Consider the following 27,681-nt stretch of genomic DNA (forward strand, 5'->3'; position numbering starts at 1 on the left):
GCGGGGCGGTGCTCCAGGGGCGGGGCGAACTCTCCGATTTGCATACCGCCGCCACGCGAGCCAATGAGAAGGCGGGAGCGGGCGCCGTCGCCGAGACGGGCAGGCGGAGAGGCCAATAGGCAGAGGGCGGGAAGGCGGGGCGCGGCGGCCGGGGTGGGGGGAGGCTCGGCCGGCGCGGGTGCCCGGGGCCACTCGGAGCCCGGCGGCGGCGGCGAGTGGGGCGGCGGCAGGTGGGTCCTGCGTGGGGCTGGGGGGGGGGGGGTGTGTCCCTGCGTGGGGCTGGGGGGGGGTGTCCCTGCGTGGGGTTGCGCGGTTCTGTGGGGAGTCTGTTGGATGGGTGGGGGTGGGAGTGGGGCTGGGGAAATACCGTAGGTCTCGGGGCGGGGGGTGGGGTGTGGGGTGTGTGGGGGTTGGGGAGGGGCGTGCGTGGGGCTGGTGGACCCTGCCTGGGGCTGTATGGGGGGAATCGGGGTCCTGCGTGGGGCTCATGTCGTGTGGGAAGGGGGATGGTGCCCCCAGCTGATGCTGTGGGGTGGGGAGAGGATGGGGGTCCCCACCCCACAGACACCCCCCCCCCCACCAGTGCAGGGGATGTGCGGGGGGGGGGGAGTTGATACAGAGGTACCTGCGCGTTGCTGGGGACACTGGGGTGCACTGGGATGGGGGCAGGGGATGAGGTGGCCTTGGCGGGATGGGGTCACAGCGGGTGGGGGTGGGTGTCCCGCCCTTTGTGCCAGTGGGACAGCTCTCGAGGGAAGGGATTTTTCTTTTTCCCCACTTTCCCTCCCCAAACGGGGCTCCTGTGCTCAGAGGTTACCTCCAGTGCCACCTACCAGAGATACCCTATGGGCTGGATGCATAAATACATAGTTTCATTGACAGTATGTATAAGTGATTGCACAAGGTAAATGTGAATATTTTTTTAAGCTTCTGCTATTTTTCCCTCCTCTCTGGGCACAAAATCTCTTTCAAAGCTTCTGGTTTTGAAATGCACGTTTGAGTGATCTTGCTCTTATCAGGAAAGAGTATTTTACACGATGAGCTATAAGAGCTCGTGGGGGATATATATGTCCATCATCAGTGTGTCCCCAGCTGAGGCTCCGATGCTGCAGCCGTGTTTCTGTCCTCGCTGTGCAGAGCAAACAGGATCACACTGCTGCTGGTGAAAAAAAAAATTTGAAAAATTAAAAAAACCACCCAAACCAAAAAACTCAGGAGCTGGTACTTTAGGTTTTTAAAGGTAGATTTGAAATGGTGTCTCTCCATAACGAGCTGTTAAACTGGGACATCACCGAGGCATCAAATCCAGCCTGGAAACTGGGATTACAAATTCAAAATGGAAAGTTGAAAGCACAAATCACTCCTTCCTTTAACATGTGGGGAAGCTGCATCCCTCCCGCATCCCTCCCTGTGCTGCAAAGGGCTGGGGGGAAGAAAATCATTAAATCTGTCTGCCAGAGCCTATATCTGACTTTTATGGGCTGTTTTCCCAAAGGTGTGGTGGGTTTGGGTCACGCGGTGATGCTGTGACTCGGAGATGCTCAGGTTTTAATTCCAACCTGGCACCCTAGAGATGGGACAAAACTGCTGGGGGGGGGGCACAGAAATTCCACTGAAGCAGAGGGAACAACGGCTGCCACTGGTGAAGGGTTAACAGGGAGTGTGGGGCTGAGCAGGAATAACTTTCCAGTGGTGCTGAGAGTTTTGAAGCCCAAAGGTGGGGGCTGGGGTCCCTCGGGGTGGTGCTGGGGTCCCTTGAGGAGGTGCTGGGGTCTCTCAAGGAGGTGCTGGGGTCCCTTGGGGAGGTGCTGGGGTCCCTCGGGGTGGTGCAGGTCCTCGGCCCCATGGTGGGGTGGGTGATGGCAGCAACCCGTGTGATGGAGGAGGAGGAAGATGAGGGAGCTGGGTGCTCTCAGGAGCCAAGGTGGTGAGGTGCTGGCAGGGGAAGGGGTGGCCAGGGGTGTCTCGGGGAGTTTGGGATGATAAAGCAGGTGGGGCTTGTGCTGGAGAAAACGCGTGGTGGCATGAAAAAGGAAAAAAAAAAAAAAAAAAAAAAGGCAGATTTCTGGGGAATTGGTGGTGAAGGTACCACTTCTGCCACAACGCGCGGGGAAGGACGGTGGCATGTGGCCTCTCTGGTGGTTTTGGGTTTGGAGGATGGAGCGGGACTGGTGCTGGGGGGGCTCGGGGGGGAGGCTGGCACGGTGCGGGCTGCTCACGATGTCCGTCCTGCCCGGAGCAGAGCTGTCTGCTGGGATGACAGCTTGTGCCGTTATTTTTTTTTTTCTTCTTTTTTTTTTTTTTTAAATAAAAGCAAATAATCATAGCTTCCCAAGGCTGTGTTTGCCCAGCACATGCTTGAATTATGTTGAGGTTCTTTCCCAGCACTGTTAGAGCATCTTCCTGCTGGGACGAGCCAGAAAATAAGGACTGTTCCCAAGGAAAAAACAAACTGTGTCCTCCAAGAACATCACTCTGTGTAATTAGGTGTGTTTTAATTACTGGCTTACAGAAGGAGAAAGTTTGCTGCAAGGCTGGAGGTGCTCAGCACCAAGACCCCACTCTGTCTGGCCACAGCTCCCCGGGCTGGCTCTGGGGGGGAAATAGTCTGTAAAATATTTGGAGAATAATTTATTTTCAGTTATTTATACTATTATACTATTTAATACTTTATTTTATATTCGCTCTCAGTTATATATATTTATATAAAGTTCTTACAGTGCCTTGAGGGAGCTGCGGAACTTGTACTGATCTCATGCATATCGCATGGAAATATTAAATTACTTAGCAAGGGTTTTTTTATTTTAATTCTGTATGTTTGTGGGCATAAAGAAATGGCCATGAGTGATCTAATGTATAAGCTGTTCATGTAACTCACAGAGCTGACGAGCTTTTTCTGTAATTAGTAATTGTGACTGAAATAAGGATTTCTGATTTTGCAAGTGAGTGTATTGAAAATTAGGAAAATAGTAGTAAAGTAACTGTCAGCAGTAAAGAGGTGGGATGATGAGGGACCGCAATTAAATCATCTTCTGCCTGTGATGTCCCGTCTGTGTAAATAGTAGTATCGCTCTTAGAAAGAAAATTAGCCTCGTTAAAAGTATTCCCATTTGAAGTACTTTTTATGTTAAATTTAATCACATAATTCAATAAACCGAGCAAATCGATGAAGCTGTTTGCACCGCCTCGCGAGTAGCATCACCTCCGGGACAAGCCCCCATCCCGGCGAGGAGCCCCGGCGGGATGTGGGCTCCCTCCCCATCCTCGAGCGATGCACATATGTGTGTGTGTGCACACACATGCATGCTCATGTGCACGTTTCCACTCCTCTGGGCGGGGGTGAGGGTCACCCAGCAGCGATGCAGCATCGTCCCCAAAGCCTCCTGACCCCCCCCGCCCCCCGCTGCCCTGGGGCTGAGCCCCCGGCCCCTTGCAGCATCCCCCGGTCCCGGTCCCCCCTCCCTCGGTTTGGTCGCTCGTGGCGTTTCTTTGTCCTCTCCAAGAAATCCCGATTTGGCACAGGAACAGGCTGGTGTTTCACAACATGCCGGGAATTGCCGTTTGCCCGATATAATTTGGCATTTATAGACCGTTGGTGCACACGTGGCTTCAAAAAAGGTCTCGGGCGCCGGGTTATTTCTGGGGGTGCGGCATTGCTGGCGGCAATGCTGGATGCCGAGTCGGGGATCCCCCCCCTGGGATTTGGCACCAGGGCTCTGGAGATGCTGCCGAGCCTTTGTGCGTGGGGAATAAGTGATTAAATACAGCATTTCAACTGCCAGGGGTTGTTGCGGTTTAGGGTCACCTGGATGTAAATTTATTGGAGAAAGCCCTCATCTGTTGCAAGCAATGAGATGCTTTTAGAAATTAAAAAAAAAAAATAAAATCCAAGTTTAATTGTCGAATTTATTTTGGAGAAGAGTCTGAATTAGAACAGAATTGGCAAACAAGGCGTTTCTTGTTTATTCCCATTTTGTATTTATTTTAGTTCCCCCAAGCTGTCTCTTAAAATTGAATTTGCTCGGTGTTGGTGTAGCTGCTGCCAGGAGGATGCTCTGAGCTGCCCATGGAGCAGTCAAGCTTTACCGGGGTGCACTGTACAGAGAGGGGAACTTCACATTTAATAGCCAGAGGTGGAATTTTTATTTCCAGTGTCCCAAAAAGCCTGGCCGGCTCTGTTCTCCCTGGTTGTTTTGACCAGGGGAGAAGACACGATGGAAGGAGTCTGCTCATTTTTGATGGCAAAAAACCCAGTGAGAGAGTGCCAAGGAGTGGGTAGTGGGATGTCAAGCACTTTCTCACTTTTTAAAGATGGTTTATATAACCTGCTTGGCTATATTATTATTTTTTTTCCCCTCTAGTTACATAATCCTAATTTATGAAAGCCTTAGGAAATTGCATTCCCCACTGTTATGTGAGCGTCTGTATAGAATGGCCTCTGAGCTTGCTTGGGTGCTGTGCTCAGCCCCTCTGCCAGCCATCTCCTGAGAAGCTCAGGCAGGTGTGGAACAGCTTTTATACACTAATTATTACTATTTTTTTATTTCTTTTTTTTCTATCGTCATCCGAGGCTGTGTCAGCCCCCCAGGAGCGGGCTGGGTATGGGCTGGTGCCTCTCCCTGCTGATGGAGAGCAGGGGCTTCACTGGTGGCTCTGACATTCCTGTTTTTTTTTCCAGTATTTTTGGGTTGTGCCACTTGTGGCAGTGGCTTGTCGTGATTTTCATGGTGGGAGCAGCTGAAATCCTCGCTGGGGCTGGGGACAGCTTTGGGGCAGGCGGGGTAGGAGCTGCAGAATATCGGTGTGTAAAACCCTCGACCTCATCCCATCCCTGGCACCTTCTCCTCTTGGAAGAGCAACAACCCATAAATGTTTATGGGTTTTGCTTTTCCCAGTATACATTTGTCTTTTGGAATAAAGAAGGGGAAAAAAATATAGTGCTTGTTTGCTTTTTTTTTTTGTTTTGTTTTGTTTTGTTTTGTTTTGTTTTGTTTTGTTTTTTCTTCACATTAAAGCAGAGGGTGTTGTGTCTCTGGGTACCCACACTGGAGGGGGTGGACCACGAGCTGCCGATGGGATGCTCACAAGAGGATCAAGTCCAAAGGAGCTTTATCCCTGTGATTTTTTTATTTTGAAGCAACCTGAAAAAAAAAAAAAACGAGCAAGCATTTCCTCACTGGTGTCTTGCTAGATAACCAGCAAAAGAGCCAGATTATTTTTAATGGGTTTAATTGTAAACTGAGTGAAAAAAAAAAAAACAACACCTTTCTGAAAGTCTTTTGCATGTTGGTGGTGTGGGTGCGCTTGCCTTGCTCCCGGAGGGTGCAGACAGGCTGAACCCATCTTGCTTTCTGTTGAAATATTTATTCTGGCAGAGAGCTGCGAGCCGTCCTGCTCACTTGTTTCTCTCACTGCAGCTGAAACTTGAGGGCAGCCTCTTATTCAACATATTTTAAAAAAATAAAAATCAGTTATGACTTGGATCTTAACTAAAACCACTTCAGAAGCTTAAAAATATTAGCTAGGCAAAATGATTAAGCAAGTGTGACGGGAACACATACCGTTGTATTTAAGTTAGCCACATGCAGTAGTTTCCTTTTCTCCCTTTGTTATTCTCTAAATTGCTTAAAAACCTTCCCTTGCTGCCGCTCTTCTGTTATGAGCACTGAGACCTTCTGGTCCTCGGGAGGTGATCGGTGGCCGCGTCCCTCTCCGGGGTGTCCCCGCGGGGCGGGAGGCACCGGGATGCCCGTGGGGTGCCCGTGGGGTGCCCGTGGGGTGCCCGTGGGGTGCCGGGGTCTCTGTGGCAGGAGTTCACCCGGGAGCAGCAACCGGCCGTGGAAAAAGGAGACCAGAGAGTTCGCTTCGGTCCCCAGTCAGTCCCGGGTCACCCAGGGCGTGATGGAGGGTCGTCAGGGTGCTGGGCAATTAAAGCAGCTCTGTTTGCGTTTTGGTTTTTGTTTTTGTTTTTTTTTTTTTTTGTTTGAATAAAAGTTGCCATGACTGGCCCGCCGGGATGTTAGCTGCTTGCACAACGTGCGCGCTAGGAAGTAAATCAATCCATGTGAGTGTTTTTCAGCTAGCAATAATATAAATTTTATGGCTTCCCCGTTTATTTTAAAGGAACGGGGGGAAAATCAAGTGGCCAAGATTTTTTTTTTTTTTTTTTTTAAAAAGTAGTTAATTTTTAATTCAAGTTGTGATGAATGAGTGTGAGAAATGGCACTCGGTGTCTGGGTGCAGCCGTATGTGTCAGGGTGGAGTTGAGGATTATGCGGAGCTGCCATGTCGGGTTTAAGAAGGTCATATTTTCTTAGAAATCCTGATTTTATTACTGACTAAATGCCATGTCCCTGGGTCTCTGCTCCGCAGGCTGGCATTGCAGGTGTCTTAAAACATCCTCATCTGGGGAAAGTTGTTGCTCCGGCCTTTCCCTCTCCTGCTGCTCAGGGACACTTTGCTCAGTAAGTAGGTATTTTATGAGAAAAAAGTAGTTTTCCTGATCAAGGGGGAAGCAAAACAACAGTGGGATTGTGGGGAGAGCCCGGCTGCTGTGGTAACTGGGTTGTTCTTCGATTTGGGGTGATGCTCACCAGGATTCGGGGCCCCACGTCTCCCCCCTGCGCATTTAGATTTGCTGGTTTTGAGCCTGACCTTTGCATTTTAAAGAAACTCCCTCTCGTGTTGCAATCCGAAGCTTTTAGGGCTGCTGTGGTGCTGTGGAAGTGAAAGCGCTTTGTGCTAAGTGGGTCTTAAAAAACAAACCCCAGAGCAGTCAGCTCTTATTTTTCCATCCTGTTAATTTTCATCCTTGACTTTCAGCAACGGTCAATAAAAAAGTTGGACAGCATATAGCCTTTTACCCCCCCTGTTTTCCCCCCCATTTTTTCTATCTCATTTTTCCCCCCCTTTTTTCCCCCCTTTTTTCCCCCCCTTTTTTCCCCCCCTTTTTTCCCCCCCTTTTTTCCCCCCCTTTTTTCCCCCCCCTTTTTTCCCCCCTTTTTCCCCCCCTTTTTCCCCCCCCTTTTCCCCCCCTTCCCCCCCCTTTTTCCCCCCCCTTTTTCCCCCCCTTTTTCCCCCCCTTTTTCCCCCCCTTTTTCCCCCCCTTTTTCCCCCCCTTTTTCCCCCCCCTTTTTTCCCCCCCTTTTTTCCCCCCCTTTTTCCCCCCCTTTTTTCCCCCCCTTTTTCCCCCCCTTTTTCCCCCCCTTTTTCCCCCCCTTTTTTCCCCCCCTTTTTTCCCCCCCTTTTTTCCCCCCCTTTTTTCCCCCCCTTTTTTCCCCCCCTTTTTTCCCCCCCTTTTTTCCCCCCCTTTTTCCCCCCCTTTTTCCCCCCCCTTTTTTCCCCCCCCTTTCCCCCCCCTTTTTCCCCCCCCTTTCCCCCCCCTTTCCCCCCCCTTTTTCCCCCCCCTTTTTTCCCCCCCCTTTTTTCCCCCCCCTTTTTTCCCCCCCCTTTTTTCCCCCCCCTTTTTTCCCCCCCCTTTTCCCCCCCCTTCCCCCCCCCTTTTCCCCCCCCTTTTTCCCCCCCCTTTTTCCCCCCCCTTTTCCCCCGCCGATTTCCCTCCCCTTTTCTCCCCCCCCTTTTCTCCCTCCCCTTTTCTCCCTCCCCTTTTCTCCCTCCCCTTTTCTCCCTCCCCTTTTCTCCCCCCCCTTTTCTCCCCCCCTTTTCTCCCCCCCTTTTCTCCCCCCCTTTTCTCCCCCCCTTTTTTTCTCTCCCTCCCCTTTTTTTCCCCCTCCCCTTTTTTCCCCCTCCCCTTTTTTCCCCCCTTTTTTTCTCCCCCCCTTTTCTCCCCCCCTTTTTTCTCCCCCCCTTTTTTTCTCCCCCCCTTTTTTTCTCCCCCTCCCCTTTTTTTCTCCCCCTCCCCTTTTTTTCTCCCCCTCCCCTTTTTTTCTCCCCCTCCCCTTTTTCTCCCCCTCCCCTTTTTCTCCCCCTCCCCTTTTTCTCCCCCTCCCCTTTTTCTTCCCCCCCTTTTTCTTCCCCCCCTTTTTTTCTCCCCCCCTTTTCTCTCCCCCCCTTTTTTCTTCCCCCCCCTTTTTTCTTCCCCCCCTTTTTTCTTTCCCCCCCTTTTTTCTTTCCCCCCCCTTTTTTCTTCCCCCCCTTTTTTCTTTCCCCTCCTTTTTTTCTTTCCCCCCCTTTTTTTCTTTCCCCCCCTTTTTTTCTTTCCCCCCCTTTTTTTCTTTCCCCCCCTTTTTTTCTTTCCCCCCCTTTTTTTCTTTCCCCCCCTTTTTTTCTTTCCCCCCCTTTTTTCTTCCCCCCCTTATATTTCCCTCCCCCCTATATTTTTTTGAGCTGAAGGTAAGATGCTAATCGTTGGTTTATGGCAGCAGCAAGTCAAAGCATCTTCCCGTGGCTGCAGGGAGCAGAGGAGCTGCCATGGGAGGTTTTGTCCCTGCTTTTATCACCCCTTTCTGACCATGGTGGAGCATGGCCTGTGGCTTAAAACTGCTCTCTCAGTTCTCCCTTCTTCTTAAATCCTGTTTTAGAATAAAGCACACGTGGGTTTGGATTTTATTATTTTATTTTTACTTTTATTTCCTCTTCTTACAAGCGATTTGTGTGAAATCCCCACTGTGTCACTGGGTGGACACCTCCCCGGACCCCCCCCGGACCTTCAAACCTTCTCCAGCGATCACATGGTGGCAAGGTGAGACCCCTCAAAACCCTCCCCAGCTTTTCTCTTCCCTCCCTCCCTTTCCCCTCCCGTGAGCCTCCGGGAGGGATCTGCGACATGAAGTTTCCATTTGGAGCTGGCAAATTCCTGGTATGCCGATTTCTAGGAAACGTGGCTCAGGATCGTGTGCTGGGTGAAACCCTAGCATGTGTGATACCTGTCTGTCCTCAGCCTGGGGTTGCACATCTGCATCCCATTCTCTGCTCTGAATTTTCTCCTGTTTCTCTGGGCTGGAAGATAGCAACATCTGCATGGAGGAGGGATTGTAAAAATAAATGGCTTGGGTTTATAGCGTGGATTTCTGTGCAGCATGTGCCGGTGTTGTACAGCGTGCATCCTCCTGGAGGAAAGTTTTTGTCTCTTGAAAGGTGTGTGCCAAGGGGAGAGGGCTTCCAGATGCGCCCGTTGCATTTCTGCAAGTGCCCGTGCAGTGCCCTGGCATTGCTGGCAGGCAGCCTGCAAAACGTGCAGCACTTGGAGGAGGATGAAGGTGGGGAAGACACCAGCTTAAAAAGAAAAAAGAACCTTTTGTCTTACTTGCTTTTAAAAAAAATAGACAAAAAAATCATGGAATGTATTCTTCTGGAGCAGCGGCTGAATTAAGGTCTGACTGTATGGGAGTGCTAAAACGGGGGACAAAGCGGGATACCCCTGCCTGGGCACCCTGTGCCCGCTACAGGCCGCTTAATTGCTCATGGGCATTAATTGCAGCTTAATTGCTCGTGGAGATCCACTGCAGCTTAATTGCACATGGGCATCATTTGCTCGTGAGCATCGATCGCTGTGATGCCTCTCTCCCTTTGGAGGAGGGAAAAATATTATTTGCAACTGCTGGTGCCAGCGTGCAGGACGGCGTTTGGGGAAACGGCAGATTTGCAAGAAGGAAGGATGCAGCCATTGTTGCTTTTGAGTAATTCAAGGAGTTTATATTAATTTAGCAGGGCTGAGAGCAGGCGTGTGCCGGCACTGCGGGTTGGGACGTGCTGGTCCGAGTGAAGCACGCGTCGTGCACGTGTAGGAGTCTCCTGAACTCACGAGCCTCCTTGTTTGCTCAGCTAGAAGCTCTTTAATATATTTTGTATTAATTAACACCGAAAGAGTTGCGCCTGAAGGATTGATTTTCTCCAGATGTCGAAACCTCTGGATTTTGAAGCTTGTTTATTATAGCTCTTAAATTACAGATGAAACAGCTATGCTGAATTTTCAGATCATCCGGTAGAGCGGGGACTGATTAAAAGCAAACAAGTGGAAACCCCAAACCCTTCCCTTTAGCAGCGAGGAATGACTTTGCCCTTTCGCAGGGGCTGGGGAGGGTGAAGGTGGCAGCTCAGGGCCAGCCCCGAGCGCCTGGGTGGTGGCTGGAGGCATGGACCAGACCCCGGCATCGGGCTTGGAGCTCGAGCAGGGGTGTTTTGGGGGGCTTACAGGCTCCTGCAAGGGTCTCTGCTTCAGAATTGGAGGAATCAAGCTGTGCAAAACTGCCGCCAAACATGCAAAACCGCCCCGTCATCCGTGTGCACCTTTCCTGGGGCGTGCTCTGGATTTCTTTAATCACCTTCCCATTGCTTTTATTCTCTGTGCATGGAGATCCCTTCCCTCTCGTGGCCTTTCATCAATGCCCTTCTGCTTTGCTGAAGTGCTGCACCCCTCAGTGGAGGAGGGCCCCCCAGCCCAGGGGGTTCAACCCTTCCCCACCCACTCTCCACCTCCCACCCATCCCAGGGAAAGGAAGCAGCGTGGGTGTTTGGAGGAGGGAGGATGGTTTAGCCTGCCTTCACTTACAGACTGACAGCAACGGGAGAGCAGGGTCTGCTTGGGGAGTCGACAACACCCAGGGGCTTTTGCATGGGGTAATTAATTAATCCCCTCCCTGTATCCAGAGCACACGTGGTCCTGCAATGAGAAAACTGAGGCTCTGGCACCTCCAGCAAGCTTGCACGGCTCTCGGCGACAGTCCCCGGCTCCCTGGTATTTAAATCTCGGAGAGTAGCAGTTGATTTTTTTTTTTTCCTACAACTGTTTGTGTCAAATTAATTGGGATTTTGGACCTCAGCCAGCCTCCTTCTGTCGCTCCAAACCAGAGATAAGCGGGAGCGGCGCGGTCTTTTCTCTAACCTAGTTGGAGCCGTTTTTGCTGGATGGAGAAGTCTCAAGCTCTTTCATAATGTGGACCACATCTTAATAGCCAGTCTTGTGGGCTCCATCCCTCCCACTGCTTCTGACGCAGAGCGTCTCCCCTCCTGCTCGCCTTGGCCAGCTTCCCTGGATGACTCCACTAATTGCTTACGTAGAAAAATAATGAGAAGGATGCGTATGATGTATTTTTAGATGTATCTTGGTGGGATTTAGCAACCGGCGAGCCACAGCCAGCACCTCCCCATCCGTCCTCTGCATCCCAGTGGTGGTTGCTTGGTGGCCCTCAGGAGGTTTTGCCACAGGAGGTGGCTCTTCTTTTGCCAGCTGCTCCCCTTTTTTTCGGGCTCCTCCTGGTCCTTAATAAATAGGTTATGGATGCTGTGTCCCCGGTGCTGCACAGGATCTGTGCCGGGAAGCCCTGAGCCGGTGTGCAGTGCCACGGTGGGCACCACCACCTCCTTGCACACCTCCAAAAGGGTGGCCGCGGTGGTGGCAGGGCAGCAGGGACCGCGGTGGCTTGGAGACCATCTCAGTGCCCGAGTCGTAGAATGGTTTGGGTTGGAAGGGACCTTTAAAAGTCATCTAGTCCAAGCCCCCTGCCATGAGCAGGGACACCTTCAGAGAGATCAGGTTGCTCAGAGCCCCGTCCAACCTGACCGTGAATGTCTCCAGTGATGGGGCATCCACCACCTCTCTGGGCGACACGTTCCAGTGTTTCACCACCCTCATCGTAACAAATTTCTTCCGAAGTAACTGATGGCATGTTTTGCAGTGTATAAACACCCACAAGATGATGAGTCTCACCATCAAAGCTGCTTTTTTTTTTTTTTTGGTGTTTTTTAAGGTGTTCCCCTCTGAAATGTCAGCAGAGCAGGGGAAAGGGAGCAGACACAAAATCTCGTTAAATATTACCCCAAAGACTGTGATGATTGAGCATTGCAGCAAGTAGTTCCCTTATTTTTCTGTTTGCTTCTTCCATTGCAGGGCTCTTTGTGTCTCGGTGGCTTCCTGTGCCGGGGGGGGCCGGGCTCCAGCTCTTCCCTTTCCACCCGGGTGTGAGGAACGCAATTCTTCTTGCAGCACGACTTATCTGCCCTTGGAGCTGAAAACATCCTTTCTTTTCTCTTTTTGAATCCCCCGAATGAATGATTTCTCCTGCTGGTTAACATCAGCTTCCACACCAAAGACTGTGGGAAAAGTTTCGCAACTGGAGTGACTTTAATAGATCTGGTTTATGTCTTAAAAAACCCATCGCTTTCTAATTCTCCGTCACATGTTTCCTTGATTACGTGTCACACAGCAGTGTGGCTACCAAAATAGCCTTATGGTCTGAAGGAAATCATCAGGAAATATGTTTTTCAAACCATAGGCAATTCTCTTTTCACCGGGCACCATTAGAAAAAGGCTGTGTTTGACGAAAAATGTGGCTTTTCTGGCACCTCGTCTGATCGTGTGGTGACGTTGGGAGCGTGGTGCTCCAGCAGTTTGCCCAAAACCTTCCAATTTCTTTGAATCTTGCTGAGAATTTTCTCTTTTTCCAGCCAAATAGTTGGGATTCTTTTGGTGTTGGGTTTACTTTAGTGTTTGGAGAAGATGCTTGGTGTGTGTTCAGGTCTTTCCATGCAGGGTGATGCTTTGCTTGCCCGAGACTTGGAGCCTGCTCTCTTTTTTTGGAGTGTTCTTGGTGGGCAGGAGAAAGCGAGGTTTGCCTGGGGTTGAGGTGCTGCTTCCCTAATAATGGAGTCTCTGACAAATAGATAATTCCACGTGGAAAATAATCTTGAACTGTATAAAATAACTCAAAAGGCAAAGGCTAGTGTGGTGTGCGTAGTTTCTAGCACCTGTACCCCCGGGATGCCCACCTCCATGTGAGCCAGAAGGGACGGGTGAAGCTTGGTGGCCATCAGCCCTTTGCTTCTCGCCCACGAGCACTTTCATCTCTCCTGGCTTCCCCGTGGCCCTCGATGTCTGCTGATGTGGGTGCTCCAGCATTAGTCCCGGGTCAAACTGGGTGCTCGGCAGAGCAGCGCCGCAGAAGAGCCCCCTGATTGGGGTGCAGCACCCCGAGATGGGTTTCCACGTTCTGCCTGGTCGCAGGAGCCGGCCTGCTGGCGTGTGCGTTACCTGCCGGTGCTTTTTTTTTTTTTGGGGGGGGGTAAAACTCTTGCCGGAGGGGAGCCTCCCCAGGGGTGCAGCGTTGACCTAGGGAGGCTGAAGCTGAAGGCTGGGGACCTCGGGGAGCATCCCCGTCGCTGCGGCCGGGGGAAGCGGAGGGGCTGTCCCCTGGCCCCGTCACACATCGGGGTTTCCTGCGCCCTGTGGTTCAGCGGAGCCTGGGTGGCCCCTGGGAAGGGATTTTCCGCTCTGCACACTCGAGATGTGCTCGAAGCTTCCTGCCCCGGGCCCCGAAGCAGAGCGAGCTGCTTATTTTCTTTAACCCTTTCCTCTTACACCACCTCCCGTGGTCCTGACGGGGTGTGTGCCGTGTCTCCCCAGGTCCGGGGCTTATGCGAGGAGACCATGACCACTGATGAGGGCACCAAGAGCGAAGGGGAGGTGCAGGCAGCGGCGGCTCTCGCCGAGCGCGGGGAGGACATCACGCCGGCTCGAGACCGAGGGGTCCTGAAGGTGAGGAGGGGGGGCTGCCAGGAGGGTCCTGCCCTTCCTTCTGCATTTTGGGGTGCACGCTCGGTCACATCGGTGGGCTGCATCCCCAGCCCTTGGGGTCATGTAGTACTTCCAGGGCTGTAGGGCTGATTTTTTTTTTTTTTTTTTTTTTATTTGAAAGGCAAAGGAGATGAGCTTCACTTGGAATAAAGAAGGATGGATTGGTGTTTGAGACTGATGGGTTCAGGCTGCTCAATGAATTTCACTGCTATTGTGTTCCTAATCAGATTATTAGCTGTAAATCCACAAAGCATTTTTGTGTGTGACTCACAGACATTAGAAAGAACACATTACTGAGGTCATCCAGTCTGCTCCACAACCCCTTTTTCATATTCAGGGCCGTTTCTGGATAGTTCTGCTCCCCAGCGCTTGCTCTTCTCCAGTTGAATAGGACCTTTCCTCTAAGAATAGCATCCTCCCCTGCTCCATCCTCAGCTCAAGAACTGCTTGTTCCAGGCTGTAGCATTCAAAAAAAAAAAAAAAAAAAAGAAAAAAAGAAAAGAAGTGTTGACAAGAAGCAAGTAGTGAAATGACACACCCCTGTGAGTAAAATGTGTGTAGACAGAAAGCGAGTGTAATTTCATTTGCTTCAGGTTTTGAACCGCAGTATTTATCCAGACACCTCCACGAAGTACAGGCAGGCCTCTGCTCCCTCACCATGGCTCTGGTTTGGGATTTATTTTTAGGGGCTGATGGGAGGACAAATTGAATGACTTCCCCTCGAGCCTTGCTTTGCTTAAGAGCAGCACTGGGCTGTATATGCATGTGTGTGTATATATATATTTTTATATATATGCATGCATGTGTATATATATATATGTATATGCATGCGTGTGTGTGCGTGTATATAAAAATGTGTGTGTATATAAAATTGTGTGTGTGTATCTATTAAAATGCATGTGCCTGTGTATATATATATATATATATATATATATGTATATCTCTCTATATGCATCCTTAGCTGTCCCATGGCCTCCCTTCTCATGGGTGGTTTCTCTCTCTCAGATCATTAAACGACCCGGGAGCGAAGATGAGTCCCCCATGATCGGGGACAAGGTTTATGTCCACTACAAAGGCAAACTGGCCAACGGTAAAAAATTTGACTCCAGCCGCGATCGGAACGAGCCCTTTGTCTTCAGCCTGGGCAAGGGTGAGCTGCTCCGGGGCGTCTGTCGGTGGGGGTGCTCGAGGTGATCCTTGGCGGGTGGGACCCTGTTGCAGGACACATGGACGGTGTCAGCCCTGCCTTAAAGTGATTTCTGATGGTGTTTTTTTTGGGGGATGCCATCCTCAGAGCACCCGGGCTGGGGTTTTTTGGGGGTTGCCGGTTGCTCCCTCCTGCCTGACATCTGCCTCTCCCCTAGGTCAGGTAATCAAGGCGTGGGACATCGGGGTGGCTACCATGAAGAAGGGAGAGATCTGCTACTTGCTCTGCAAACCCGAGTACGCATACGGCTCTGCTGGCAGTGCCCCCAAAATCCCCTCCAACGCCACCCTCTTTTTTGAGGCAAGTAATGCCGGCGAGCCGGCGCGTGGATGAGCCCTCTCGCTCCCTTTCTGCCTTGCCAGCCAGCTCAGAAATAAAAAAAAAAAACAAAAAAAAAAACCAACCCAACACAAAAACCAGCTTGGATTCCTGAAACGTGTCCCTCTGCTCCAGGAACCGCTGCCAGGGTTTTCTCAGAAATGTGTGTCTGAGCTGGGAGGCTGGGACTGAACCTCTGGCTGGGGAGAGCCCCGGTGCCAGAGGGGGGGGAGCGGGCAAATTCCGGGTTTAAAAATGCACATGGGAAGGAGAAAGCAGCTGGGAAATGCCTATGGGTGCTAAAAACTGATTAGTGCTGTGGGGCGGTAGGAAAGTCAAGGTTTTGGCACGGTGTGCTCGCTGGGCAGGGCTCGTCAGGACAAGGCGGTGGGGTGGGAGGAATGGGTCTGTCCTAAATTAAGGGTTAGTCCTTCCAAGTTGAGTGGGGACTAAATCGTGGGTCGGAGCTGGTCCCATTGGAGAATGAAGGGGAAACTCCTGCCCACGCTGGTCCCGGGCAGTTTTCACAGCATCTTCCAGCACCAGCCGTGTTGTACCCTTACAGGCTTAATAAACTTATTTTTACTGTTACACTTCAGGTACTGGATGTGTCCCAATTTCTAATAAATCGGGTGTATTATGCTGTGGCTTGGAGCTGGCTTTTATGGGCAACTTCTGCTCGTCAGCTGAATGGAGAATTAGCTGGCTTGGCTCTCCAGCCAGAGGATGAACTGCTGCTTTGTGGCTTTTCTGTTGTTTTTCTCTTCTCCTTCCCCCCGCCTCCCCGAGCTCTGCCCACCTTTTCTTTATTATTTTATTTTTTAGGTCGAGCTGCTTGACTTCAAAGGCGAGGACCTGTTTGAAGATGGAGGGATAATCCGGCGGATCAAGAGGAAGGGAGAAGGTTATTCCAACCCTAACGAAGGTGCTACAGTGGAAAGTGAGTGCTGGTCCCTGGGTGGGGGGGGGGCTGGAGGGCAGCCCCCGCTTGCTTCTCCCTAGCAAGGAGCTGCTGGCACCGTATGGGTTGAAGGTGGCTGCGCATCGCGGCGGGATGCGGTTCCATCCATCCGGAGGCCGGAGGGGACGGCGAGGGGCTGGGAGAGCAGCGGTTTGCTGCCCGCCCGGGGAGGCTGCTCCGAGCTCCCCTTTGGCACGGCCCCGGCGGCGGCTCTGCCAGCGCTGCTGGCCGGGGAGGGTTGGTTGGAAAACCTCAGGCGACGAGGGAGCGACCGCTCGAATATAACCTGCGCTCTGTTTTCTTCGCCGTGTTGACAAAACGCATCCCGGTGAGCCCCGGAGCGGCTCCGCCGGCGGCCGGGGCGGGGAGGATGGAGGAAGCAAACCCCCGCAGGGTTTTGGGGCTCTGCCGTCTCCCCCAACCCTTTTGCATCCCTCGCAGTGTCCAAGCTGCTCCGGGATGTGCCGGCTGCCGAAAACCCCGGCTCTGCCTTGCCTCGAAAGCGTCAGTAACCGGGACATCCTTCCTCGATGGCATCCCTCGCTGAGCGTGTCGGGCACCGACACAGGCGCTCAGCAGCTTCTTTGGCCTCCTTGTTCCAACGCTGATCGTCGTTTCGGTGGGTTTTATCGCACCTCTTGCAGAATGGAGCCTTTTTTTTTTCCTTCCCCTGTGGCCAGAGGGCTGCTGCTGGAGGCGGGGGAAGGAAATTAATGCAAGGGGTTTGCCGAGGCCGGGGTTGTCTCAGCTGACATGGGAGGAACAGGAGCTCAGGTCCCGTCAGGCTCTCCCTGTTCTGATTGCATTTCTGGAGCGTACATTTCACAGGGCTGGACAGGGGAATCCAGGCTCGTTTTATTTTTTTTTCCTTCCCAAGAGCTATTCGGCCACAGACACTGAGCTCACTCCGTACGGGAGGCATTTACTTTCTTTTCTCTTTCAGAGCTCCCGTACACAAAGATAAACTCCCTTTAGCGAAGAAGAAATTGGATCTGAGCTGTGACAGCTCATAGAGCTCGCCGCCTTAAATGTCTGGTTCTTCTAACAAGTTTTTCTTTTAAGGAAAAATGAGTTTTTGACTCAGATTCGACTGTCTGCCTCTCCCGTGGTGAGCATCCTAGCTGGGGGCCAGCCGCGAGCCGAGCTTCAAGCTGGCTCTACTACCCCAAAGATTAAACTCAGAGACTAAATATAATTGAAGTCATCGCAGATCCACCATTCCTCTTTATTTTGATTAGGTCTGAGCGTTTTACAGGCAGGGTCGTGCCCAGTGTGGAGGACAGGAAGAGCCCTGGTCCCTCTATGATTGTTCCCTTTGCAGCTTGAGGTTTTCTGGAATGTGACGATGCTTTAATGTCTCTGGAGGGGACTGAGACAGGGAGCGGGGGGCCCCAGCCAGGAATCATCTCTCTGAAAGGACTTAAAGAGCCAAATAATGAGGCTCCTCGCACACCTGATGCCCCACGGCCTGTTAGCTCTGCTTTACCTCTTTCAAATGAACGTGTCCATCGGAGCAAACACTCACGAGCGGGAGCGCGTGTGTGGTCGTGGTCGTGGAGAGGGATGCCCAGTCGGGCTGTCCCGCGGAGCCGGCGCTGCCTGCGCGGGGCAGAGACCGGGAATTCCACACTGATCCCGCCGGCAGCCTGCCTGCCGTGCCAGCCGCTCCCTTCCCAGCTCCCAGCGCCCTTAATCCATTTGCATCTCTACGTCCCTATACATCTGGGGCTGGAGACCCTTAAATACATCCCAGTGGGAGAGAACAAGGAGAAGCAGCACCAGGCAGCTTTGCAGTGAGAACTTTGGATGCAAATATGCTCTTTTTTTTTTTTTTTTTTTTTTTTTTTTTTTAAATTAACAAATGCAGTGCTATTTACGGTGGGCACTGTGTTGGGGACAGCACGGCAGCTGTGGGGATGGCTTGGCAGTCCTCCCTGGGGCAAGGCTGTGACCCAGGGGGGCAGCGATGGTTTATCTCAGCCATGTATTTGGGAGGTGCATTGTGTCTGGGAGAAGCCGTTCTTCCAGGAGCAAGCATCTCCAGTCTGGACTTCTGAAAGCATTGTTATAGGGTTTAAGTTTTACAGACCCTAATTTGCAGTTCCGGTCCCTAAAACCCAGGCTGCAGTCGAAATCTGGCATTCCAGCTTTTGTTACAACCTTTCCCCCCACCCCTCCTCCTTCTCCATTTTTAATCTGAGTACAAATTGCTGTCAGCACATCAAGTTCGTGTGCCAGCCGCACTCGGTACACTCTGTTCTCAGCTCTTCAAAAACAAAATCGCTGCAGGCACCGAGAGAACAATAAGTCAGAGCTGCAACCGGAGTGATGTTCCTTCAGCAGCTTTTTTTTCCCTGTAATCCAAGAGCGACTGCAGCCAGCTGACCTGCTCCTGGAAACCCGAGCGGAGATTTTTTTCCCCCCGCTTTGCCCAGTGTATTTTATGTGCAATTAAAATAGAGCAAAACTGTCCTGGAAGGGAAGGAGCGCAGCATCCTCCTGTGCATCCTGTTTTAAAGCGGGATCTTCCCCTCACTGCCGCATCCCACTGGGGACAGGGGACCTGGGAGAACCGTAGTGCTGCTTTTGGGGTCAGGGATTATCGATCCGTACTCATTGGGAACATGCAGGGAGAGGGCAGGGTGCTGTGGGGTTGCTGGATTACCCGTATTTTAGGCTGAATTTTCCACTTTCTCATGCCTAAGAAAGTAGCCACCGTGGTTTTGGGTAGTGCAAAAGCGGAGATCAGCCCCGGAGGAGCTGGATTTGCCTTTCGCCCTCGTCCCGAGCCGGGTGAGCACACGCCAGCCTGAGCCTCGTGGCCGCTGCGCACCAGGGATGGATGCAGGATGTGTCCCGGGGTGCTGGCGAGCACATGAGCATCCTCCACTCTGCTGCACTTGAGTCCCAGCGTGGCTTTGGTGGCAGGAGGGGGGTGACGAGGAGGGGGTCTGCCTGCGGGGCTCAGTCCCTGCGTCTCTTACCGGGGACTTTTCCCAGGGCAGGGCAGTGTCCGTGGGGCAGAGCCGGGCAGGTTTCCTTCTGCCCAGGCTGCAGATCTCCCGTACACAGCCCAGACCCTCTCGGCTGTGTCCGGCACAGCATCTGCTTGCATTTGCCTCCTGCCACCCGGGTCGAGGTGCTCGGTGCCCTGTGGTAGCTGGGGTCCCATCCTGCGGCCCCGTGCGGTGCTGGAGGGGCTCTGAGAGCAGCCCCCAGGGTTGTTTTCTTTCCAAGCATCCCTCCTCTCCCCGCTTCAGCAGCGCTCACACGGGCAATGTCTCCTCTCTCTACCCTGCAGCAAGCAAGACTAAAGCTTGTGTCCTTCCAGGCTGCAAAGTCCTTAAGCACAACTGTGATGCCTACCATGAATTTTTCCTCTTAAAATCTATTTTTGTTTGTTGTGGCTTTTTTTTTTTCAATGGTACATAGGGTTTCCTTATGAAATTGCTTTTACTTCATACCTGCCTGCACGTGTATGCCTTGTACCCTGCAAACAGAGTGCGGAGAACATAAAACTGTCCCCAAAGCTCGGAATGTCTTCAGGATCAAATAAATAAAGAATAATCTTGCTGCGGAAACCCAGCCAGGAGTACCAGGTGGCGAATGTGCCAGGTACCCAGTGTCCGCTCGGGCTGCGCTTCTGCCAATGTCTGGGGCTGGAACAGCGTGGTTATTGGTTGAAGATTAAAAAAAAAAAAAAAAAAATTAAAAATAAATGTTTATCTTGTACTTTGAGTTCTTAGAGGCAGGAGAACATAGCCTTGTTTTTGAGGTAGAAGGCAAGGCAGTATAGCACTGTATAGAAGATTTGTAATCGCCGTGATAAACTCTGCATGGCGGCGTGCCAGGAGCAATATCCAGTTCCAGTAAGACTTGACTCGTGCAGTTGAGTACGAGGGGAACATATTAGTCACGATGTTTATCTGTTGTCTGGTCCTTGGTTAGAGGAGATATGCCTGCCTTGCTTTTCAGCAATATTTCCCAGCCTTCTGCATCCCTCTCTGCTCACCAGGGGCTCCTTGGCTGCCCCCAGCCCTGTGTCGTCCCTGTTCCAGGGCCGGAGGTTTTGCTGGATTTGGGGAGATACGCTTTATAAGATGCTTTGGAGCCCTGCTCTGCCTTGGTTTGGGCGGCTCCGGGTGCGATCCTGCCTGTCCCCTCTTGCCCCGCTGCAGTTCACCTGGAGGGTTTCTGCGGTGGCACCAGGTTCGACTGCAAAGACGTGAAGTTCGTCGTGGGCGAAGGGGAGGACCACGACATCCCCATCGGCATCGACAAAGCCCTGGAGAAGATGCAGAGGGGAGAGCACTGCGTCCTCTACCTCGGGCCACGGTAAGGAGCATCCCCACGGGGATGCCGTCTAGTTTTAAGCTTCTGGCATCCAAGGTTGTTTTAGCACCTGTGGGAGATAGTGATCCCGAAAATAGGGCTCTCCAGGAGAGCCTCGGCTTAATAATGCCGCCAGGGATGGCTAGAGTGACCACATGCAGGCAGGAATCTCGAGATGCTTTAAAAAAATCAGATAAAAGGGGTTTATTTGAGTCCTGGGGCTGAGTGGAAAATGTCTCGCTGGAAATGTCTCCTTACACTGGAGAGAAACCTGTATAAAAAGACAGATTTGATGCACCCAGAGAGGATGATTCCCAATATATAATTCATTGTATATTGTCAGATATCTTTGCTTGTGGAGAATAGCATCACCCTGGCCCCAAAACATTAGAAAGCTGCGGGCGTGGAGCCGGGTGTGAAACCAGAATTAGTAACCTGGGTCTGTGTTTATGGCCAAATGCTGCTGAAATGAAGATTTTTCAGCCCCCACTCTTCTGACAGCTCCTTCCTGCCCTCGCAGGTACGGCTTTGGCGAGGCGGGGAAGCCGAAATACGGCATCCAGGCGAACGCGGAGCTGGTGTACGAGGTTACACTGAAAAGCTTTGAAAAGGTGAGGGCAGGAGCGTGCGGGTCCCTCCCCAGGTTACGGGAATGCCGGTCCCTCGGCAGCGTCCACCCTTTGTCCCTGGCTGCGGCCCGGCCCCTGCTGAAGTGGATACGTCACCAAGGATCTTGGTGTTCTTAATTTGTTCTTCTCTGTTGGTTTGTTTTATTTTTCTGGCTGGGCTCCAAGGCTGGTTCTTTTATTTGTTCGTGGCCTTGTTCCTTTTGTACTTTCTTTTTTTCTTCCTTTTCTTTTTCCCTTTTTTTTTTCTTTTTTTCCCTTCTTTCTTCTCTCCTTTTTTTTTCCCTTCTTTTTTTTCCCCTTTTTCCCCTCTTTCCCCCCCCCCTTTTTTCCCTTCTTCTTTCCCTTCTTTTTTCCCTTCTTTTTTCCCTTCTTTTTTTCCCTTCTTTTTTTCCCTTCTTTTTTTCCCTTCTTTTTTTCCCTTCTTTTTTCCCTTCTTTTTTTCCCTTCATTTCCTTCATTTTTCCCTTCTGTTTTCTTTTTTTTCTTTTTCCCTTTTTTTCTGTTTTCCCTTTTTTCTTTTCATTTTTCCCTTCTTTTCCCTTCTTTTTTTCCCTTCTTTTTTCCTTTCTTTTTCTTTTTTTTTCTTTTTTCCCTTTTTTCTTTTATTTTTTTCCCTTCTTTTATTCCCTTTTCCCTTCTTTTTTTCTTTTTTTCCTTTTTTTTTTTTTTTTTTTTTTGTTTTGTTTTGTTTTTTTTGTTTGTTTTTTTCCTTTTTTTTCGTTTCCCCTGGGCTGCACAGATAAGAGTCAATGTGTCCAGCCCCAAGGAGCTTGGCTGGTGTGCCGAGCTGGATGTGGCCGTGCAGATGCTGGATGGGAAGCAGGAGATGCCCCTGGGATGGGGCAGGTGCTGCTGTACCACATCCCCGGCCGGGTCCCCTCCCCACCCCATCACCCTGACCGCAGCAGGAGCGAGACCCACCGCATCCCCTCTCTGCTGGGGGATGTCTCTCCCCACTCACCTCTTCCCTTTTTGGAGTTTATTTTTTGTCAGGGTTTTTCCTCCTGTGGGGTTGTGGTGAACAAACCACCTTGCTCCGGGTGAAGTGCCGAACCTGGCAGGAGTTTCTCTGTTGTAAAGGGCTCCAGGTCCGCACCCCAACATGTGCTCTGGGTGTCTCCTCGTCCCCAGCCCCTCACATTAAAGAAGCTGCCAGATCCTCCCTCTGTAATACGGCCGTGATGAGCCCCGCTCGCTAACGAGCAATCCTCGGAGGGCCCTGCCGGAGCGGTGGGCTGCCCTGCTCCGCTGGGACTGCTCCGAGCGTTTATTTGCAGGCCAAGGAGTCGTGGGAGATGGACACCAAGGAGAAGCTGGAGCAAGCCGCCATCGTCAAGGAGAAAGGCACGATGTACTTCAAGGTTTGTAAGCTTAGGGATGGCGGAGTGGGGAGCAAGGGAGCTGGAGATAAATTGGGGGTGCCCGTCAGATGCACGATCAGTGTCAGGGAAGCTGTGTGTCCCCCAGGCAGCGCTGGGGAGGGCGAGTCCTGCCCTTCCTCTGCCTTTTTCTCACTCCTGGAGATAACCTCGTCCTTTCCTGGCGTTGCCTTGCCCTCGTGGGGAGTGGGACGGCAGATCGGACTCTCCCCAGGGGTGGATGTGGCCAGGGCTAATGCCGAGGGGCTTCACGGTTCCCCTTCCCGGGCTGGGGCATCCCGGCCCTCCTCTGCTCTGCACAGAGGAGGAACACAAGCTGGGACTTGGCTTTTCACAGGGGCTGCACACCAGCAGCTCCAGGCCAGCCCCAGTGTGTTTGTAGGGATTCACCATCCTCCGTCGGTCATTTATTTATTTCACACACTGCGTTAAACCCCTAACCTGTTTGCAGGATGTTTCGGGAGCAGACCGAGCATTGTCGGCACGGGTTCCTCTAGCCTCTTCTTCTTTGCTCCATCCCAGGAAGGCAAATACCTGCAGGCAGTGATTCAGTATGGGAAGATTGTGTCCTGGCTGGAAATGGAGTACGGCTTGTCTGAGAAAGAGTCGAAAGCCTCCGACTCCTTCCTTCTGGCTGCCTTCCTCAACCTGGCCATGTGCTACCTGAAGCTGCGAGAGTACGCCAAAGCTGTCGAGTGCTGTGATAAGGTAGAGGTGTATGAGCCCGGGGGTTGGAGCATCCTCTCCTCTTGAATGTTTTCCCTGAGAGTTTGGAAGTTTTTGGACTTCTTTTTCTATAAAAAGCAATTTCCAAGCGGCAGTGGGGTGGTGGCATCCCTTCTGCACCTCAGGGTCTCCACGGATGCTGTGTGCTTGGGGCAAAAGTGCTTTTTGGAGTTCAAAATCCACCTGGGTATGTGCTGACAACAGCTTTTCTTCCAAAGCCAGATCCACGTGGATGGATGCTGTGTGGACCGACAGCCTTAGGATGCTGTTTGGGTCTGCCCAGGCTGGATCTGGGTGTTGGGTGCTGATCTGGGTATGACAGAGGCAGTCTGTGCCGGGGCTGCAGCTGATCTCCAAGTATGTTGAGGAGTGGGATGGAGCTTTGCCAGTCCCCAAAAGAGCTGCAACCTAGTCTTTGTCAGGATACTATTAATTCTTTTATAAAAGGCTTAAATTTAAGCATCTTGCATGTGGGAAAAAGAGTAAAGCTTGTTGCCTTAATCTAAAAGGTAAATAATCTCTAAGATGCATATGTGGCTTTTTCTAAAGGAAAATAATGTCACTGTTAAAGCAGGGAGACCAAAGCACGTTTAATCCATTAACTCCCTTGCCTCTGACCTCCCTGTGCCCTCTGGGCTCAGGTTTAGCTTTTATACCTGATTTCTTGTCTGTGGGTTTGTTTCCCACCGACTGCCACTCTCAGGGGGATTTTAAGCAATGAGAAATAACTAAACTCTGTTAATGACTTGCCAGCTGCTGATGGAGACAAGTCAATTTATGTTGAGCAAGATGCACGTGCTCTAGAGACTTGAAACCACCTTGTCCTAATTTCAGCAGATTTAATGAGGCTTTGACCATAGGGGGATCTTTTGGGGGAGCCCCAGGTTGCTAATGGTGACCTGTGTGTTTCCAGGCTCTAGGACTGGACCAGGACAACGAGAAGGGCTTGTACCGGAGGGGCGAAGCCAGGTTATTGATGAATGAGTTCGAGCTGGCAAAATGTGACTTTCAAAAAGTTCTGGAAGTAAATCCACAGAACAAGGCAGCGAAATCCCAGATCTCTGTCTGCCAGAAGAAAACGAAGGAACACAACGAGCGGGACCGGAGGATCTACGCCAACATGTTCACAAAGTTTGCGGAGAGGGATGCAAAGGTGTGTGTTACTTGGGGTTTTGCCATCTTAGCAGGCTGTGCTGAAGGATGCTTGGCAGGTTTGTGATGAGAAGAGATGGGTTAAAACCAATTAAATTATAGATCAGGTTGAGGATGGAAGGATAGAGCCTGTTGCAGTGGGAAGTAGTTTATTTCTTGGTCTCTTACGCAGAGGCTGCCATCAGATGCTCAGTCATCAATAAAAGTATTTGCAGTTTGAGCTCCCGAGAGCTGATAACTGGGTTGGCATTTGTACTTAATTTTGCTGTTCCCAGCTAGTGACTGTTGATGACCTCCTGGTCACCGCTAAAATGAAATGTCATCCTGTTTCTGGCAAGGCCAAGGGTATTTTGAGACATGATAGTATGGATTTCCTGAAGCTGGTAAGGCAATAGCCCGCTCCTCTGCTCGTACGGAGAGATCGCTGTCTCCAACAGGCTCTTGTCCAAAATTCCTCTGAACAAAACCCGGTGTCCTGTAACGAGAGAGGACACAGCTTTGCAAGCCGTCTGCACGGGTCATTTTTAGTATAATCTCTTCTGAACTGGTGCCTGGAGGAGGTTGAGGCTGTGGAATGAGTGACCGGTGCAGATCTGGGGAGCAGCGTGCCGGGGTGACCGGCTCGGGGCAGGGAGCGGGGCCGCCCGCCCGGCTGCTGGCACCGAGGTGGGTTGGCTCGTGGCACGGCTGTGACGGGGACAGTCGCTGCTGGCACTTTACCGTGAGGCTTCACCGAGCCTCGGGGCTGCTCTCCAGCACCCACGGCCGGGTGCGTGGGCTTGCACCTATGGCTCAGTCCCGTATCTCCTTGTCCCTCTCCGTCCCCGCATCCATCCATCCATCCATCCATCCATCCATCCATCCATCCATCCATCCATCCATCCATCCAGGCTGGCTCTGTCAGTGCCCTGCTCCCGTCACATCATTCCCAGGGGATCCCGTCCCTTCCCAACAGCTCGCTGAGCCCGTGAGGTTTAACCTCCATCAGCTGCTGAGCCAAAAAAACAGGAGCCCCTGGTGTGAAGCTGCAGTGGTTGAGGGGGGGGGGGAATTTTGCCTGCCCTGCCAGGCTTGGCTGCCTGTACTCATCCTCAGCATCGCTATCACCTGCCTGCTGCTTCCCTGTTTCCAACTCCGTGTGCTTTATTTGCTGTTCTGCAGGAAGCAGCTAGCAAATCCGGGGCTGAAAAAGCAGCGGAGAAAGCAGCCTGTGAAAAAGGACCGAAAACTCCCGGTGCTGAAGATGAAGAGGCTGAAGGACATGTATGATGGAGGAGGAGGGGAAGGAAAAGCCTCCTGCCCTTGGCCCACGCAGAAAAAGGTTGCTGCCAGACCTCGGGACTCGCCAGTGTTTTCTTGTAAAGCTTGTTACAGTTTGTGTGATTGTGGAAGCAAAAAGCGCCTCGCGAAGAAAAACGAACCCCATCCTGCTGCCCTGGGCACACTCGGGGGCAGAGCGGGAGCGGCGGGACGCCGTGGGACCACCGCACGTGGAACAAATAGCTTTTAAACGGAGAGAAAGAGAAAAAAAAAAAAAAAAAAAAACAAAAACCCAAAACAAAAATAAATAAAAATTGAAACTCTTGGCTTTTGGGAGGTTTCCGTAGACAGCTCGTCCCGGCCCCCTTGGCTTCATGTCAGCTGTCGGCGCAGCATCCCAGAGATGAGCTGGGATGTGGGAGATGCTCCTCGTCCGCTGCAGTGCTGCCTCTGGTTGTATCCGCCACGCGACCGCGCTGCTCAGCACCGGTGCCAGCACCGGGTGCCGCGGCGGTTCCGCCAGCCCCGGGCGCGGAGGGGAATGCCGGCGGCACGGGCACGGTGAGCTGCTGCAGCCCGGAGCCCCCGGCGGCTCCTCGCCCAGGGGTGCTCGCTGGGGGCTGCGGGGAAATTGGTTTTCTCTTGCCTGTGGCCGAAAGGGTTGGGGTGCGGAGCCAGGCGTGAAGGTGAGGAGCCACGTCACCTCCGCTGCAGCCCCTCGGTGCAGGGATGTAATTCACCTTCAAAAACAACGTTTTGGGGGGGCGATTTTATCTTTTGAAGAAGCTGGTTTCTGTTCCCTCGGAGAGCAGCAGCCTCCTGTCCAGCTCCGCTGCTCGCAGGCGCTCAATCCACAGCCTGCGCCCCATCCCTCGGCTCCCATCGTTAAATGGGAGTTTTATTGCTTATTCGGGGTCGATATGGGGGGGGGGGGGGAAATAAAAAAAAAAAGAGCAGGTTGGCATATTGTGGTTCAGAAAGCCAAGTGACTGGCTCCGAGCTGGTGTCGTGGGTTTACAACTCGTCAGCGAGCAGCTCCTGCCGTGGCGAGGGGGGACCGGCGGCGGGTCCCCACACCGGTGCTGCTGCCACCTCGGCCATCGTCCCCCCCTCCATCTCAAAGGGACGCTGTCACTACTGTGTGGGAACAGCTTTCTGGTTGTTATTTTTCCTGCCTGTTCTTTGTAATACTCCTTTTGGAGCTTGAAAATAAACAACTGAAATTAAAAAAAAAAAAAAACAAAAAAAAAAAACGAAACAGAAAGAAACCTAAAAATGCTTATTCTCTGGATCCTGCTCAGCAAAGGGGGTGTCTGGGGGGAGGGTGGGTGTGCTCTCCCCTGGGTGGAAAAACCCCAGCACCAGTGAGGGGTCTGTTAAGGAGTTACTGGTGTGCCCAAGGGACGATGCTCTCTCTCCCCTCTCCCTTTTCATCAGCACCATCGTTTGGGGAGGGGCAGCCCGCCGGGCTTCCGAGGTGCCTGGCTACTTCGGGGTCTCAGCTCTTTTTCCAGCCTGGGGGGAGGATTTATCCTGATGCTTTTTTTTTTTTTTTTTGCCAGTGTGTACCTTTGGGATGGGGCTCCCTGGGGGTGCCCGGGTGGGTGCAGGAGGCATTTGTGCCCCTTGGCTGAGGGCGTAGGGGGAGCAGAGAGCCGTGCCAGTGGGGCCCATGGGTCTGCCTGCCCCTCTCTTACCCCCAGTCTTGAGAGGATAAACCAGATTTGGTTAAAATTTCTCCTGTCTAGTCCATCAGGTGAACTGAGCATCGTTTCTCAAGCCTGCCTGATTTCCCACCTGTGGTGGATGTTCCCAGCACGGTGATTATGCGGCTGCTCCGGCTGCTCATCCTGGTCTTCAGTTTTACACCACCCTTGGGGTGTCTCGTAGCCAGCAAAGCATCCCTGTGGGTGCTGCCCGGGGAGGGTGCTGCTACACCCAGGGGTTCTGCAAAGAATTGCCTTTTTTTTCCTTGCAGGCAGGGCAAAAATGTTATTTGGGGGCAGCCCAAGCCACATTTTCCATAGGAAACAACCCTCTACAGAAAACACCAAACAACTTGCTTTGCAGTTTCTGGGCTCTTTCTCCTGTTTTTAAACGGATTTTTTGGTCTTATTTTGGCTTGATGCTTTTCTCCCTTTTGGAAGATAAATTAAACTCGGGCAGGTGATGAGGTGCGGTTTAGAGATTAAAGGGAAACTGGGGGGGGGGGGGCGAATTTTCTACCCAAGGCGTGGAAACCTTCA

The 27,681-nt window shown here is 52.0% G+C and overlaps 1 protein-coding gene across 5 annotated transcripts; it reads left to right on the plus strand.

The window, feature by feature from the left end:
• The first annotated feature begins 173 nt into the window (after nucleotides 1-173).
• FKBP5 (FKBP prolyl isomerase 5) lies at nucleotides 174-26,374 on the plus strand. Of its 5 annotated transcripts, XM_042799983.1 has the most exons (13): nucleotides 174-230; nucleotides 6,373-6,464; nucleotides 8,546-8,641; nucleotides 13,301-13,432; nucleotides 14,477-14,621; nucleotides 14,836-14,978; nucleotides 15,822-15,936; nucleotides 20,136-20,292; nucleotides 20,810-20,900; nucleotides 22,196-22,279; nucleotides 22,820-23,005; nucleotides 23,937-24,176; nucleotides 25,337-26,374. In XM_042799983.1, the coding sequence occupies exons 4-13, from the start codon at nucleotides 13,325-13,327 to the stop codon at nucleotides 25,442-25,444; spliced, it is 1,377 nt and encodes a 458-aa protein (XP_042655917.1). In that variant the 5' UTR covers nucleotides 174-230; nucleotides 6,373-6,464; nucleotides 8,546-8,641; nucleotides 13,301-13,324; the 3' UTR covers nucleotides 25,445-26,374. The 5 variants fall into 5 exon arrangements, with proteins under 5 accessions (XP_042655917.1, XP_042655918.1, XP_042655920.1 ...); XM_042799984.1 differs by lacking the exon at nucleotides 6,373-6,464; XM_042799985.1 differs by lacking the exon at nucleotides 174-230 and having other exon boundaries at nucleotides 6,373-6,468.
• The last annotated feature ends 1,307 nt before the right edge of the window (nucleotides 26,375-27,681 follow it).

The sequence above is a fragment of the Tyto alba genome, unplaced genomic scaffold (genome assembly GCF_018691265.1).
Source record: "Tyto alba isolate M040663 unplaced genomic scaffold, T.alba_DEE_v4.0 Super-Scaffold_30, whole genome shotgun sequence".
In the NCBI taxonomy this organism is placed as follows: Eukaryota; Metazoa; Chordata; class Aves; order Strigiformes; family Tytonidae; genus Tyto; species Tyto alba.

Coding starts and splice junctions, on each gene's coding strand:
- FKBP5 (XM_042799983.1), top strand. CDS start 13,325: ATGACCACTGATGAGGGCACCAAGAGCGAAGGGGAGGTGCAGGCAGCG. Junction 20,901..22,195: donor CACTGAAAAGCTTTGAAAAG/GTGAGGGCAGGA, acceptor GTTTATTTGCAG/GCCAAGGAGTCGTGGGAGAT. Junction 22,280..22,819: donor AAGGCACGATGTACTTCAAG/GTTTGTAAGCTT, acceptor GCTCCATCCCAG/GAAGGCAAATACCTGCAGGC.